Source organism: Epinephelus moara, chromosome 2 (assembly GCF_006386435.1).
Source record: "Epinephelus moara isolate mb chromosome 2, YSFRI_EMoa_1.0, whole genome shotgun sequence".
Taxonomy (NCBI): Eukaryota; Metazoa; Chordata; class Actinopteri; order Perciformes; family Serranidae; genus Epinephelus; species Epinephelus moara.
Window position 1 is genome coordinate 7,424,757 of NC_065507.1, and position 16,554 is coordinate 7,441,310.

General features: G+C 39.9%; 1 protein-coding gene across 5 annotated transcripts; it reads left to right on the top strand.

The window, feature by feature from the left end:
• The first annotated feature begins 2,704 nt into the window (after window positions 1–2,704).
• On the top strand, window positions 2,705–13,773 carry cab39 (calcium binding protein 39). Of its 5 annotated transcripts, none has more exons than XM_050068811.1 (9): window positions 2,705–2,913; window positions 5,832–6,050; window positions 6,169–6,333; window positions 7,052–7,170; window positions 8,771–8,939; window positions 10,451–10,510; window positions 11,192–11,257; window positions 12,879–13,022; window positions 13,110–13,773. In XM_050068811.1, the coding sequence occupies exons 2-9, from the start codon at window positions 5,937–5,939 to the stop codon at window positions 13,296–13,298; spliced, it is 1,026 nt and encodes a 341-aa protein (XP_049924768.1). In that variant the 5' UTR covers window positions 2,705–2,913; window positions 5,832–5,936; the 3' UTR covers window positions 13,299–13,773. The 5 variants fall into 5 exon arrangements, with proteins under 5 accessions (XP_049924768.1, XP_049924777.1, XP_049924759.1 ...); XM_050068820.1 differs by having other exon boundaries at window positions 5,863–6,050; XM_050068802.1 differs by having other exon boundaries at window positions 5,895–6,050.
• Window positions 13,774–16,554: the final 2,781 nt, after the last annotated feature.

Consider the following 16,554-nt stretch of genomic DNA (forward strand, 5'->3'; position numbering starts at 1 on the left):
TACAATTATCCTCTGGTCTGGTTTGGCAGAGACATTAATACTGTAAATTTATCTTAAAATTGTATGTGACTGTTTCATGTGGTGCTTTACAAAACACTGTATGTTCAGTTTTGTTTTATACATTCAAATTTAGACTACATTTTGAAATATAAATTGAAATTGTCAGTGTTTTAGTGTTGAAGTATCTTTAACCAGACAGTAAAAACAGCATGAGTGTGACCTCTAAATTTTGGACAGACACATTGCCTTTGAATCACACAGATGTATTTTTCAATACTTTGAGAAGCACAGATAAAAACTGACTTCCACGGTGTTGTGTTGGTGGGTATAGAGTCTCAACCACAACTTCTGCCTTACAGAGAAAGCTTCAGCACCAGCTATCATCTGCAGAATATTCCCATAGATTCTAGCCTTTTGATGATATAAGATGTGTTCATTAGAATAATCAGCCTTTCATGAACACTGTAGGATTTACCCAAATTATTATTATTTTCATTAAAGTTGTAGTGCAAAAAGTAAAAGTAGCCTATTCAGTGCAGAAAACTGGCCCCTTTGAGTGTTCTTGTATTAGATATATTATTTTATTAGATATATTATTTTATTATACTGAAAGTAACATTTTACTGTTGTAGTTGTTTGAGTTGTTAAATATTAAACTTACATCTGTCTGCAGAGTACCCATACCATTTAAACATGAATAGATATATCGTTCACAATATTTATTTCAATAGAAGAAGTCAGATGTTGCAACTGACCTAATTTGGGCACAGTTGCAACACGGCGCAGGGACGGTTGCAACATATTAAAAAAAACATTAAATTTCACTGAATAACTTTTGTCTTAATACGTATGCTGAAAACATGCATTACCATACAATAATCTCATGGTATTATTTATTTAGCTTTATTATCAAATAACAGTTACTGAGTTTTGTTTGTGGACAACCTCTGTTAGTAACTCTCCTCACTCTTGGCAAACAAGAAAAATTTAATTTCTGCTTTTGATTTATTTTTTCAGTGTATGACAAACAATAATGGCTCACTGTTTACTAATGGATCATTACAATAATAAGGTTACGTTCATAGGAAATAAAAAAACAATCCCATTATTGTGTTAACTCCAATGATTGTGTAACTCATAATGACTTGTGCATGTTTGAAAATACTGTTGTGTGGTCTGTTTTGACGTGGCTGTTTAGCTTAGGGATAGTTGCGACAACTTGTTGCAACTGTCCCCACCATTTCAGCCAGGGCAGATCATCATGTGCTGGCAAGAAACACTGAACAAGACACATGTTAACTGTGTCAACAAAGCAATGATTATTAAGTTTTGATTAAGTCATACAAAAGGTCAGGACAGTGTGACAAAAACACACTTTCATACCTCTAAAACAATTGTTTGCACTAAACACAGCAGAGGATGTTTAATCTGTCTTCTGCATTTCTGGTGTGGTGGGGGTCTAACTGAGCATCTGCAGTATGAGTGTCATTACTCTTGCATGTTTCTGATTGGAGAAATGAGACTTGTTGCAACAGTCCTCAGTATCCCCTACATTTACAACACCTTCTATGTTCTCATCCATCAATTCCAGACTAGATCAGACTCTCCTTTAAGGTTCATCATCCAAAACTCTTAAGAAACTAAAGTATATTCAGAATTCAGCTGTTCGTCTTCTCACACACTCCCGCACCCATGACCACATCACCCCCATCCTTCATACGCTACGTATCCACTTCACTTCCACTTTATATTGAAATATTTTTTTGAGGGGAATAGGTTGTGATGTTCACGCTACATTGAATACAACAACAACAACAACAACAACAACAACAACAACAAAACCAGCACACACATCGTCAAAATGTTCTTCTACTCCCATCTGCATTGTTTCCCTTTTTATAGATTATTTCTTTTTTTCTTGTTTTGTTTTGTTGTTTTGTTCTCTGTAGAGCATCATTCTATCCAGAAACACAAAATATAAATCCACGGTACTATTATTATTATTATTAGTAGTAGTAGTAGTAGTAGTAGAAGTAGTATTAGTATCTATAATTCAAGTTTTTCTTGGTTTTAAAGGCTTGGTAAATGGCATACACATATTAATTTCCGGGCATACATGAATACAAGGTACATATTTTTTATAATATGGAGGTGGACTCCAGTGTATAGAAAAAAAACTAACGAACAAAAACAAGTCACACATATGTTCATAGAGCAAGTTCATATTTATATAGGCTTAAATTCTGTTTTCATATGAGTCCATAACTGGGCCCAAGGATATACTTCTTTCTCCTGATCGCCATTTATTCTACTGAGTATACCTTCATAAAATGCTATGTCCACCATTGCATTAAATTAAATTAAATTAAATTAAATTAAATTAAATTAAAATTAAATTAAATTAAATTAAATTAAATTAAATTAATTAAATTTCAATTCCGAGGCCTTTGTTGTCTTCCAGTAGGCCTATCTTAGGATAAATCTACAGACAGTTATTAGACCTACATTATTATTATTATTATTATTATTATTATGACATGCTTTGCATTATAAATGAACATAACTCGAGCATCACCAACCTGTACATATATCAAATGGTCTGTGGGGTTAGGGCGCCCTCCTGCGGTCACCTGCCATCCTCGCGGAGTGCAACCACCCCTGCTGCAGTGACACAAGACGACCAGAGGGGGCGATAGACGCCGCTGCAGTGACACCCGCTCCGCTGCTAGCTTCACCAGTCGAGCTCAGAGAAAGAACTAGGAAACAGGGGCTGCACAATTAACTACAGCAACTTACCAACAAGGGGAGGCGGCGAACAGGGAAAACAAAGCAGGTTTTGTTCCGAGGAGCACCTGAGTTGCCTTTTGCTGTCTTGACAAGTCGGGGGACACTAGTGAAGACGCCGTTTACAAGGTATAATGTTATGTGTATGTAACGTTAATGCTGTGAATCACTGTTTGCAAGCATTGTGGTGTGAGGCTATTTTAGCTGAAAACGGTTGCCTTAAAGTTAGCTAGCTAGCTACATTTGCTAACGTTAGTTAGCTTATTGGACAGCTCTCAGCGAGTAAAAACGTTTAGCTGAATATAGCCTGCTGTTGGTGATGTGCTAAAGGCAGGCATGGGCTTGATAGTAACGTTACCAGCGCAGGGAGAGACTGCCAGGCCAGGCTAACGTTATGCTAACAGGGCTAGCTAAATGACGTTACCAATATCACGTTACAAAACTGGCTGTAATAAATGTAGCTACTTCTTACTGTCGTAGCTGCTTAAAATGAGGTTAAAGCAGTCAGGAAAGGTTTGTAACCATCAGGCCTGCTGAGGCCTTCGGTGTGTCGACACACACATACACACACACTTCCACAAGCAAGTTAGCAGTAGCACTGTTGTTTGGTGGACAGTGATTGAAATATTACAGGCCACGCTAGCTTACAAACAGACAAAAAGGGGAGCTGTTGAGTGCAAAGTAAAGGTAGCTGGATTACTTTATTTACTGTAGCTCTGCATTATAGCTGTGTTGCATTTGCCAGACGCGGAATTACTCAGTGAGCAAGTATCCATTTTGTTAGCATTGCGCAAAGTTGGCAGGCTTCACACCATCACAAACCAGGCATGGATAACAGAGAGGGGCGGTGCTCACTGTCAGCTTCACGCTGGTCAGCTTACTGGGCCGCGGGTGTGCAACTTGTTTGAGTTAGTTAAGTTATACTTGTCTGAAGTGTAGCAGAAATAGCTTTGGGAGAGTTTGTGATATGTGTAAATAAGCTAGCTAGATAACTGGATTAGCATTAGCTAACGTTAGCTGCTCTTTGCTAGCTTGCTGTCAGATGATAGCAGAGCATCTGCTGCCTGGACTGAAGGGTAGGGGTGACGTTTGAGCTGTTTTTTGGCACTGTTTTGTTTGTTTCCTGGAGGGTAACTACACTTCAGGGCCATGGTGTAATCGCGGATATGTGAAGCATGTCCTGGCTAGCATGACGGTGGTATCCTTTGAAAGAGTCGCAGAGATTTGGACTCCCTATCCGTCTCTTAGGCCACGTTAGATCAGTTTGTAGGAAAGTCAGGAGCACATCACCTCTGACATTTGTTGACCTAACATTACTCCAGCATACGATACGATTAGCAAGCACTGGAGTCATTGTTGGTTAGCAGGGACCAGCTGATTTAGGACCTGCCATATGTTTCCTCCTATTTGCGTCACTGTGTGACACTGAAGCGGGTCAGGAGTGGAGAGGCGGTTCTGCTGCCTGCTGGCTACATTAACGAGCATTAGTCTGTGCGACAGACGGATTTGGCCACCTGGCGAAGTTGAGGTGTGTCCAGATTAATAAAGATGTAAGCAAGCACAACTTGGGTGAGCCACCAGTGAACCCAGTGGCATGTTTTATAGCTCAACTTAGTCACACATGACACATCATATACGACTGGTGGTGGACTGCACCTCCCACTTCGGTGCTGCTTGGTTTATATTCCTGGCCCCAGCGTTGCTTTCTAAATGTGGACTCCCTGCCAAGACATAAGAGGACGTGTGTGACCACTCCAGGGTTTGTGTCCAGAGTTTAGAGGATCCAGGCAGGACAACAGGTTGGTGACAGACTGTTAGGTCAGTGCTTCTTAGGGTTTGATGTGTACCTTGTGTTGATGTTTTGTGGCATCAATATCCCACTGGAAACAGATGTCTCAAAGTGCAGTATGTTTAATGAAAATAACTGATTGACTAAAATGATCATGATACTGTGATGAAGTTTTACTGACATGCTTCTGTCCTGGGTTCTTGGAATTTCTCCTCTCACTTCTTGTCTCTTCAGAAAACTTCGGCTTTTGCCCCGCTGTATATGTGAGGTGCTTGGGTGGGTCAGGGAGTTGTGTAGATAAGGGTCCTTGTTAAGTAACCCAGTTAAATAACAGCAGCAGTGAGATATGGTCCTTGTGAAGTGGTTCAGTATTATCTCCGGTTAGAGGTTTTTGTTTAGAGAGGAGTGTGATTATTGACTGAAATTAGTAACATTAGAATGTGCTGTATGTTTAGTTATGTGACAAGGTGTTTACTTGGTCAGGGAGTATGGGTCATACAAAGGGCTGAGGCTATGTCACGGTGCAAGTAGACCTATGTCATAGTAAACATTGCTTGATTAATCATTTACCGACAATTACCAGAAGATTCGCAAGATTGTACTACCTCACAATAAAGCATTGAAGGTCAGATCCAGATATTATGCGCACAAGTTATATAAATAAATCACCTTTCCTCTAGTGTGTTAACATTTCCCTGGTATGGGACTTGAATTAGTAATAAATGCCATCAGTGATTGATTCATCAGGGCTTAATTCAGTTTGGCATCAGAGCTAGCTGCTTTGTTTTACAGCAGGAGCTAATGGTGGCTTATGTTACGGAAACTGGAATTGGCCCACCAACAGCACCTTTTTGGGAATAAGCTCGGACAGCACTACGTGCTCCTCTCTCTCGGTCTGCTGTTGTCTTTGCTACTCTACATGTACGCTGGTGATAAAAATCATAACTCACTGTCAAGATAATTTGCCCACAATAACCATAGTGGTATCACAACTCAGACAGTTCTTTGAAAAATGCTATAGAGGACAAAACAAATCTGGAAAATAGATTTAATTTAAATGTCAGTAGAAAAGAAAGGAAATGCCTCTGCTCCAGTGTCAGTGCTGCCTGATATTGCCTGGAATAACTGAGACCATGTTATTTGTAGGTCATCTGTTATTTAAGACTTTTATTTTATACATTAAGATTTTTTTGTATACAGTACAGCAACGTTTATTTAGGTCTGTCTCTGTCTTTGGTGCTTTTTACATCCTTTTCAGTCTCATCTCAGCAGTGCCGCCATCTTCACAGGCCCTGATCCAGTTTCACCTTTCGTTCCTCAGGTGGACAGTCCGCTGCCTGGTTGCTCGTGGTAACTCTCCGCCATGCCTTTCCCCTTTGGCAAGTCCCACAAGTCGCCGGCGGACATCGTCAAAAACCTTAAGGACAGCATGACGGTGCTCGAGAAGCACGACATTTCGGACAAAAAGGCCGAGAAGGTAGGGTGAATCTCGCAGAAATTCACTCGCTCTTCACTTGTGGGATTCATCACCTCATCACTCTGAAAATGAGTTTGAAGTAGCTTTCTGTAACATGCGCTATGTGTTTATTATTAAGGCCACAGAGGAGGTGTCAAAAAGCCTGGTGGCGATGAAGGAGATCCTTTATGGGACTAATGAGAAAGAGCCCCAAACAGAAGCAGTGGCCCAGCTAGCCCAAGAGCTCTACAACAGCGGCTTGCTCAGCACCCTCATAGCGGACCTGCAGCTTATCGACTTTGAGGTGAGACTTGGCATCTGTTATAAGATTGAGTGAGAACGATATTTAATGAACGAGACTGAAAGAAGTGAAAATAAAGTGGGAGACATTTAATTAACACTAAGAAGGCAGTGAAGTGGTTGAAGATTATCTGAGGTACACATCTGCCTATGTTGATGTGTGGGCAAACTCACGTCTCCCTGCAATATGTCAGACTGGTGCTGTGTGGCAACTGCTGCTGCAGGCTTCCCTGACTCACTCTATCACAGCATGACTCACTGTGTTGTGTGATCTCTCTCTTCCTCTTTTACCCTCACCCATCCTCCCTGTGTGTAAAAGCAAAGCTGGTGAAGAATTGCAAATCACAAGTGTACACCATAGAAATATGACAGTAATTCAACATTTTCGAGAGTCGTGTGCACAATTGGTGCATGCTGAATTTTTGTACTGTTATGGGTAGCAATTTGTCACTGTCCTTGTCACTATCTTAAGAGGATATTAATCTTTGCTCTTGATGCTGAAACACCAAAAATTTATCATTTATTTAATTTCTGTCACAATTTAAGCAATACCATACCTTATTTTCAGAGTTGCATTTTTGCTTTCCACCTTTCTCTAGCTCCTAATTGTCAGTGTGGAAGAGTGCTGTATAACCTTTTTGTGCATTGTATTCTTCATGTATTGCATATTATAAACCTCAACTTCCTCACACCTACATATGTGGTTTATCTTTTGCCCCCAGGGTAAAAAAGATGTGGCTCAGATATTCAACAACATCCTGAGGCGTCAGATTGGCACTCGGACGCCGACAGTGGAGTACCTCTGCACCCAGCAGAATATCCTCTTCATGTTGCTTAAAGGGTAAGGACACGCAAACACACACAGAGAGTCATAATGCCCCCATTGATCTCAACTTATTATTGAAGAGCACCTGAGTGACTGCCTAACACAAAGGGAAATGAGAGCACCTGTTTTTAAATGGCGTGACTGCTACCTCAAGAACAAGAATGAAAATGGCTTCAAATGTTTTTGCCTTAAAGCAGCATTGAACTGTGATGAAAGTTGTGTCTGTCTAGCTTCCTGTGATGCAAGTTCCATATCACCCTCATCAGTTGTTCCTGTGCTCGACAAAGCAAGATAAAAGTAGCTGTTAAAGATGCCAAATTTGGAGTTATATCATGCCCAGGAACGTACAGTACAGAAGGCAATGCTCATAATGCTCAAAGACAACATAGCCAAATTGAGTAAATAGATATTCACTGAGATATTAGTATAGTACATTGTTTGGTGCTATTAAAGTGGAAACTGATAACTCTTCCCACTCTAGCTTTACAAAGTAGTATTATTGTTGGCGTAGCTGTTGCAAAGACAACCGGGATCGCTTTCCGTTTTCCTCAGAGCCTAGTAACTCCCAGCAACACAGGACACACTGCATTTTGTTTTCCACAGTTACTCTAGTGTCTCCTTTGTCCGCCATTTCCGCTACTGGGGATAGTAACTTGGAGCTTACATTGAAACTCTTTGGTAACTGGGGATAGCTACTGCTAGCTACCAGGAGAATAAAAGTGCTATCCTGACGCACTTCCTTAGTGCTGTAAATCGAGCCATCATTTCCCAGCGAGATCAGACCAGGTGGCGGACAGAACTGCATAATGAAAGTGAGGCTTATAGGAAATCAATCTAAAGACTGCTGGTGTCATTATTCTATAGCCATTTAATTTTAATGATAAGTTCAAGCAGAAAGTGTGCCAGTGTCTTTGCTGCTCAGTCTCTTGAAGATGAATCTGTTGTTTAGCTTGTTGATCCCAAAAACTGACTCTGGTTCTTTGGCTGGATTTCCTTACAAAGGTAACAAAGTAAAACAAAAGAAAAAATGCTTTGCACAGCTTATATACACACAGGTCCTACTGTGGTAGCGTATCGCTTGAGCTTCACTCACTCCTCAACAAGGGTGTCACAGGATACAACACTGTCCTCTTTTCCTAGAGTTTCGCAACTTTGTTACATTCACATTCTGGATTGACCCACCTTGGCTATGACACACATCATATGACACGGCATGACACGATGGGTGTCTTTCCGTAAAGCCTTTAGGGATACCGTTTAAAGTGTTGTAATAAAGCAATGAACCTTCGACATGTGCAAATACTCTCAATGTGATTAGTCTAGTGGCGAGCTCCTCGACGTTATCCTCCTATCACAGGATTTCTTTTTTCTTGTAATGATGAAACAAATGCTAATCCTTCATTATACTATGCAGGTGCTGTGTAAAAATGTCTCCACAGAAATATATTCACAAAGTAATAAATAAATTAAGCATCATTAATGACATAATTAACACAACTGGTCATGTGTAATTAACATTTCGTCGTAAATGTTATTTGCTATCACCAAATGAATGTGTGTGCAGTTTGCTTCTATATGATGTTGAGTCCTTGTCCTGTGTTGCTGTCTTGTGCAGGTATGAGTCCCCAGAGATTGCCCTAAACTGTGGTATCATGTTGAGGGAGTGCATCAGACATGAACCGCTGGCCAAAATCACGCTGTGGTCAGAGCAGTTTTACGACTTCTTCAGATATGTGGAGATGTCTACTTTCGACATTGCCTCAGACGCATTTGCCACTTTCAAAGTAAGTTGGTTCACCTGTTCAGCTGTTTTGCGTAGTGCTCTAAAACATCTGTGACTTCTTAAAATTAGTGACTGTTTTCTTTAAAGAATCTAAAAGCATCATTTCAAAACTAAGTCATTAACTGCTGTGAGTGATTAGCGGAGATGCTGTTAACAGTTTCAAGACATTTCTCTTCAGCATCCCCATGTCCCATTTCCTGCGACTCCGCTGAATGTGGTTTGTTTACATTATATAATCTGAAGCATTGTAACTAAGTAGAAGCTCAAACAGCAAATTTGATGATGCTTTGGCTGCTGCTGATATTGCAGCTATAAAGACACACTGACACAAACAAACGGAGGTTGAGGATTTGTAGCCAACGGTGGCTGCTATTATGGGATAGACAAGTTTCATAAAGGCAAAGTTATGCTATGCAGGCATGAATCTACCTCTGATTTTCAAAACGGAAAATTACAGTGGCTGACGTAGAAACCTTGTTAGAGTCTCCTCAATGATTAACTTGAATTTCTGATTGAAAGTGAGATCATGTTAAGTCATATTGTCATTCAAACCACTACCAGAGGTTTGCTGATGACTCAGACTTCTGTCAGAGGGGTGTGTTGTTGAAACTTGTATTTTAAAGACGGGAAGAAATCTTGTGCTATCTGGACAAACTTTAACACCACGCTTCCGATTTTAATCCTGGAATTAAAGCTAAGATTTATTTTCTTACAAAGCAAAAATGATGAATTTGCTAACTTAATTGCATCTCATAAACCAGTTGTCTCATGTCTTTGATAAGAATTATGTCCGGAAAAATCACTAATAACACCGTGACCCAAAACATTTTCAGTCTAATTTTAGGTTGGGGGTTTCAGGCTTTTTTTTTTTTTTGAAGGATTATTTCTGCATGTGCTTCAGTTTGTTTAATCTACAGTGTCCAAAAAGGAGACAGATGAAGCCAGGCTAAGGGTGCTTTCAGACCTAGAGTTGTCTCGCTTTGGTCTGAATCAGGGACTAATCTTGTTACATAGTTGTATAATTGCCTAGAGTTGGTTCATGTTCTCACGGCAGCATTTACAAACGGACCAGATAAAATGTCTTGTGCGAGAAAGCTGATCTTGATTGGTCAGAATTTTCATGCGGGAAAAATCCAGGAAGTAAAGCAAACGTTGAAGAAGAGTTCCCTAGAGTAATGTCACAATGGAGGGACAACTACGCAGGTTGATTTTAGCGCTGCTCATCGTGGACTATATTGCTGTCATTGTTCATTTTAGTCAAACCATACAGTTTGAAAACGAGGCGCAGCTCCAACTAGAAAACAATGTTTTGATGCATTGAGACCACCTCCTCAAGAAGGTCTCGGGTCCGGTTGTTTTGGTGCGCACCTGAGTGAGATTGCTGTGTTCACACCTGCTCAAACGAACTTTAGTTCCATTGAACTGAACCAAACAGGGCAGGTGTGAAAGCACCCTCAGTAGTAAACATAAAATATGAATTTATTTCTAATAGTCTGCATTGTCTTTTTCCAGGACCTCCTCACAAGACACAAGCTACTGAGTGCAGAGTTTCTGGAACAACATTATGACAGAGTAAGTCCACACTCAGCATAAACCTAGTGTTTAAAAAGAAATAGCTTTACCTGAAGTGAGACAGAAAGGCTTAAAGTGATTTGTATTTTAAGTAGGGCTGGATGTGTCCTTACCACCAGTGTTTATTAGCAGCTAAACGAGTGGTTAACAATACAGATCTTAACGTATTATTTGACAAAATTGTATTTTTTGGAAATATTCATCAGTACAGAGTTTATCACAACAAAACAGAGGAACAAAGAATTATTCAGCGATCATTAATCACTCAATAGGTGCAGCTTTTTTGTAGTATGTACCATTGTTTAAAGGCCTTCTTAGTGGAATTCAGTGCTTACTATTTCTACAAACTTTCATTGAATTTAACCATTTTTTTCGCCAATTACATGCAAATTAAAGTTGTAGCCGTCTGTGTGTTTGGCATGCTGACAGTCTCTTTCCTCAACAACATCAAACCAGCCATTTGGGACATAATTTGCAGGCTGTGAACACAAAGTAGCTGTCAGTCTCTGACAGAAAATCTCTCATTTTCCTGTCATTGTGTTGTGATACAAGACACAGATGCAATTGTAAAAAACCACTGCTTGACGCATTCAGATGACTCTCGCTTTCTCTCTGTCTCGCCCCCGATCACTTCTATTTTTTCTGTCCTCTCTCTGTCACTGTCTCTTCCTCTCTCTCTAGTTCTTTAGTGAATATGAGAAGTTACTCCACTCAGAAAACTACGTGACTAAAAGGCAGTCCCTCAAGGTAAGGACCACGGGTCGTGCCAGTAAACAGGTCTCATGTAGTGGTGCAACTCTATTCAGAGAGCTATTTAAAGACGGGGTCTGCTCAGAGTGTTTGGTTTCTCTGAACCATTCCACCTTCATCACCTTGTTGTGACTGCCATCTAGTGGTGGTAGCACAGTAATGTTCTCTGAGTCTTCTTCACTTCAGCGTCACTTGCCTCATGTTTGTGACTACATTTAGCGCATACATTCACCTTAGTCTGAATAATATGCATTTTGTATTTCTAAACTCATAATCTGTTGTCAAAATGTAAACAAATTGCCAACTCACTGACAAATTAATACCAAAGATTGAAACCTGCTCTCTCTCTCAAGTTGTTAATCATCTCCAGGGATCATGCGTAGTCACGTGTAAGCATGTTTGTGAGTGTGTGTATCCCTCTGTCCGCAGATAATCTTGAAAACTACTGCACCAATTAGCCTAATATTTGGTGTGCACATTTATGACTAATTCATAATTGTTTAAAATCTTGTTTTAGTGATTGTTTCATACCATGATTGCTTCTTGACACCTCCCAACCAGCCAGTAGGGGCTGCAAGTTGTCTGTGAATCAGTTGGCTAAAAACAACAAGCTTTGCAGTTTGTTGCAGGACACATTTTTGCCTTTTTTGTGGCTTTAAAACTGACATCTATAGAAAGGTTTGGTCTTATTTTGAACCAGAGCATCTGCAGATTATTTACATATTCAGAATGTTATGATCCACTAAAGTTAGCCATGATAACAGATGATTTGGGCACTGTTTTTGTTATCTTCAGTGCTATCTTAACTGTAAGGGAGCTGGTAGGGACAATTCCACCGGGTGGAGGTTTCCACTGTCTGTCTTCTCCAGCGTCATACCACTCCATCAGCATTTCAGACACTTAGTGTTTCGCCTGCCTTATTTTGTAGACATACAGATTGTGTTGATTTGGTCCTTTTTCCTCGATACCTGTGCTTCTATTTTACGTAAATAAGCAGGCGATGTAGTTAAGTGTTTATTTTTTGGTCTGATTTAATCATGTTTATTGTTGTTATCTCCTACTTTGTTGTGCTATCGTCTGCAGACAAAGTTAATATTGTTCAAAGTCCAGTTATGTAGCAGCTCTGTCAAAAACATATGAAGCGTGTATTTTTCTCAGCTTCTGAAACGCGTCTGCGTGAATTAAAAGAGTTGTCCAGGCAGAGTGTCCACTACATTGAGTGAACTCTTCTAGTAAAGTTTATTATTAATTTCTGATACTGTTAAGGGTTGTTAACACTAGAATTGTTTGTAAAACTGGCTCGTGTTTTCAGTTTTAATGCCACTTAACATTAGCAGGAAAAGGAAGTTAAAGATTGGGGTTTAAAGTTGTGAGCCTGTTTATTCGATGAATCTGCAACTGTCTATTTAAAGAAAGAACCAAAGACGTGTTAGCTATCACTGCTCACTGGTCTGTATAGAATAGAATAGTTAAGCCTTGCCATAATAGCTTATCATAGGGCTTAGGAGGTTATTCACTGAGCGCTGATCCTTTCTCTAGAGCACAAATGTCTTGTGTTTATTTGAACTAAAATATATATATATATATTCCAATTAATATTTATTTCTGTGTCTCACAGTTACTGGGGGAGTTGCTTCTTGACCGGCACAATTTCACCATAATGACGAAATACATCAGCAAGCCAGAGAATCTCAAATTAATGATGAACCTGCTACGGGACAAGAGCCGCAACATCCAGTTTGAGGCTTTCCATGTTTTTAAGGTAAGAATCCAAACACAGTTTCCACCACATCGAAGATATAGAATATCTGCACATATTAACATCCTTGCCCTCTTCCTAAACTCCCAGGTGTTTGTGGCCAACCCCAACAAGACGCAGCCCATCCTGGACATCCTGCTGAAAAACCAAACCAAACTCATTGAGTTTCTCAGCAAGTTCCAGAACGACAGAACGGAGGACGAACAGTTCAATGACGAAAAGACTTACCTGGTCAAACAGATCAGGGACCTCAAGCGGCCTGCCCCCCAGGAGGCCTGAGGCAGGGTGCAGAGGTGGGGGGAGGAGCCACCAGGACCATGTCTGGACAACATCCAGACAACGTCTGCTTAACGGACCCATCAGCAGCTGCTGTTCTGGTTTCTGAACAAAAATTGAGGAAACAAACGAAAAACCAACGTACCCATATCAACTCATCAGGAAGTCGCCAGCTCCTCTGCTCCTCAGTGAACATTTGATTACTTCTTTTTTCTTTTTCAGTCTTTTTCCTTCAAAAGAAATAAGAGAAAATAATAGATGCTGCTGCTTTCTTGCACATTGAGACATGTTAGGTATATTATAATGACACAACAGTCCATCAAACATAGTAACAGAAAATGTTGGTGCATTCAAAGTAAGGCAGACTTCCTGATAGAAACACACACACACACACACACACACACACACACACACACACACACACACACACACACACACACACACACACACACATACATATACACTCACACACACACACTTCAAGGAACAAAAGTAGACACGTTTACACGCAGATATCTATTACATAAAAAACATGCATACACACATACTGCAAGAATATCAGCTAAAAACCTTGTGATGGAAATGGTACGAGCAAGTTGAACATTGGTGTGTTGGTTGCATGCCTTGAAATGTGACAGATCCATGGCTGTACCCAGCGTCGGCTCTGTGATGGCCTGCCCAGTCTGGCTCCCATGTTCAGTGCCACAGACTCGGAATTGCACGTGCATCACAGCAACCGCTACAAGTTCGTATCTATGCCTTCATCCAAAACAGCAAACAGTGGTTCATTTTAGCCATTCATGGGGACGAGCTCTCAGATGCCATCACACAGAACCATTTACCTCCTGTGTGCTTTGTTACGACACAGCACTTGAAGCACATGAGGGAAGGAGGGATGTAAGGTATGAATTTGGTAAAGCCCGAGAGTTGGGTCTCTTTTTTGTTTTCTGGGACAGGGTGAACATGTACATATGCCTTTTTTTTTTTGCTTTGTAGATTTTTGTTTAACCTTGACATATGAATATATATTATATATATATTACCTTAAACCTCATGTTTTTGGTTAATTGTAATCAAATTACTTTCTAAAACCATAGAAGAAACAACAAACAAGTTAAGTGACATTGTTTTTGCATTTCATTTTACTGCTGAAATGGTTGCTGTTGGGTTTCTTTGTACATAACTTAAAGGGCCAGCTCACATTTAGCTAACCTATAGGATATTAACAATTTGTACAGCGGAGGAATGTCATGGTATTAGCTCTGGATCTGTTAATCCTCTTTTTATTCTCCATGTACATTTTGAGTATCTCTCAGACTGCTGAAAATGTGCCAGAGTGGAGGGAGGTAGGGAGGGGATTGGAAGAGCATTAACTGAAACATTAAAGCCTGTGTGTTTGTGCGCTTTGTGAGGTGCTGAGCGATCAACATCACCTAACTGGAGTCGAGGATAGCCCCCCCCCCCCCCAACTCCTCAATTTCATTAACTTGTTTTTCCTCATTCTGACCACTCTGCTAGAGGCCTGGGAGTGCTGTGTGGCCCCGCAGTGAGTGTGCTTCAGGGGTGAGCTCATCAGGACATTGGCAACTCAGCGCACCATTCTTACTTTTCCCCCTTCCTCATGTTTGAGCCTTTCTCCTCAGAGGGTTTATAATTCCAGTACAATTGTGAGTGTAAAGCATTGTGGGTAGCAGAGTACTTAGGGCACGTTGGATTGTCCTCATGGTGTTGAGCAAAACTGATGAAACCGCAGATTTGTTAATTTACAGTGAATGAAATGGTCCATGTAATAAAACCAAGAGGCAAATAAGAAACCATCTCAGTGCAGATTAACAGCACTAATCGGATATCTGACAGTTCCTCCATTCGCATTGAACATGCATGTTCCTCCACTGGCTGTGCATGATGCTGTACTAAAGATGTTGTACTGGAATTGTTTCTTTTTTCCAAGTATTTAACAACATTGAAATGTCAAATTGAACGCTTGGCTGTATGCTGACTTTGACTCCAGTTTCAGCATAGAGCGTGTGGGTGCTTTCAGAAGTGTCAAAGGCCTGGGCCCTACAATTGAAATAAAGAAAAAAAACATTTGGAATAAAAAAGCTGTGTCATTTTCTTCCTGTTTACAGACACAAGTCAGCTGACAACATTTGGGTATGTACATCAGCTCGGTATATTGAAGTGGTGCCTTTTCCCCTTTAGTAGAAGGATTTATTTTACTGAAATATATTCCATACAAGCCATATACACAAGTATTATCAGCGTACTTCTACAGATTGGCTTCATTCAAAGGGGAATATAACATCCAAATTTATATTTTACAATCCAGAAGTCGTCCTGTTAATGGCCTATGACAAATTCATAACGTCTGACTAAATGATTCAAAACTTAAAGCCATCCAGAATTATCCAGAATTTAATGTAGTTTATTAAGTTGGAGATCTTAAATACTGTTGAAAAGTTTATTCCATAACAGTTCCTTACATTTTAGAGGGCAAAAAACAAAACAGCACATCAACACAATGTATGGAAGCTCATTTCTGCTACATGAAAGAAAAATCACTAAGGATTTTTCCACATTATTATGGCAAATTAAGTTTATAATAATTATGAAAAGCATCTGCTAAATAATATCTTAGTATCATAATTGTAAACGTTTATTTTATAATTATGAAAAACTAAATGAAAGAAAGCAGTTGAAACATCGATATTAGCTGCATTAGCTTCCACAGAATTGTGTCATTAATTGTACCTAATAAAAACTAACACCTGATCACAGCGACCAAAAAGCATCCCGACATTTATCACACACTAATATTGCAAATACTTTTCCTGGTGTGTTGGGCCAACAAACTTATTAGTATTAGTGTTTAATCAGTTACTGTTATGGAGAAAATCTAATGAAAATGTTGGTGATTACAAAGGTGTATCTGAATATATTGTCTTTGGTCAAAACTTTAATGTAGAATTTACGGTAAAAATTAAATTAAAAGCCTTGTCCCAATTACACGCCCAGTCCCTTTCACTGGCCCAGTGTGGCTACACATGGAGCAACAATTTTGTGTGAAAGGAATTAAAGACCTGTCCCATATAGATGCCTGTCCCAAATATAGGCTCGTTGAGTTCAGCGATTTAAAGAAATAATAGCCCGGGTGGCTAATTGAAATTTTGTTGCTTTGCATCTTTTTGCCGTATGGGAGTATGTTATTTTGGCATGACCTATTTCTGGGCATTTTTCACCTCCACTGCTCAGTTCAAAA

Excerpts from the sequence above, each read along its gene's own strand:
- cab39 (XM_050068811.1), top strand. The coding sequence starts at position 5,937 with ATGCCTTTCCCCTTTGGCAAGTCCCACAAGTCGCCGGCGGACATCGTC. Across the intron at positions 6,334-7,051 it reads TGCAGCTTATCGACTTTGAG|GGTAAAAAAGATGTGGCTCA; the intron begins GTGAGACTTGGC and ends TTTTGCCCCCAG. Across the intron at positions 8,940-10,450 it reads ACGCATTTGCCACTTTCAAA|GACCTCCTCACAAGACACAA; the intron begins GTAAGTTGGTTC and ends GTCTTTTTCCAG.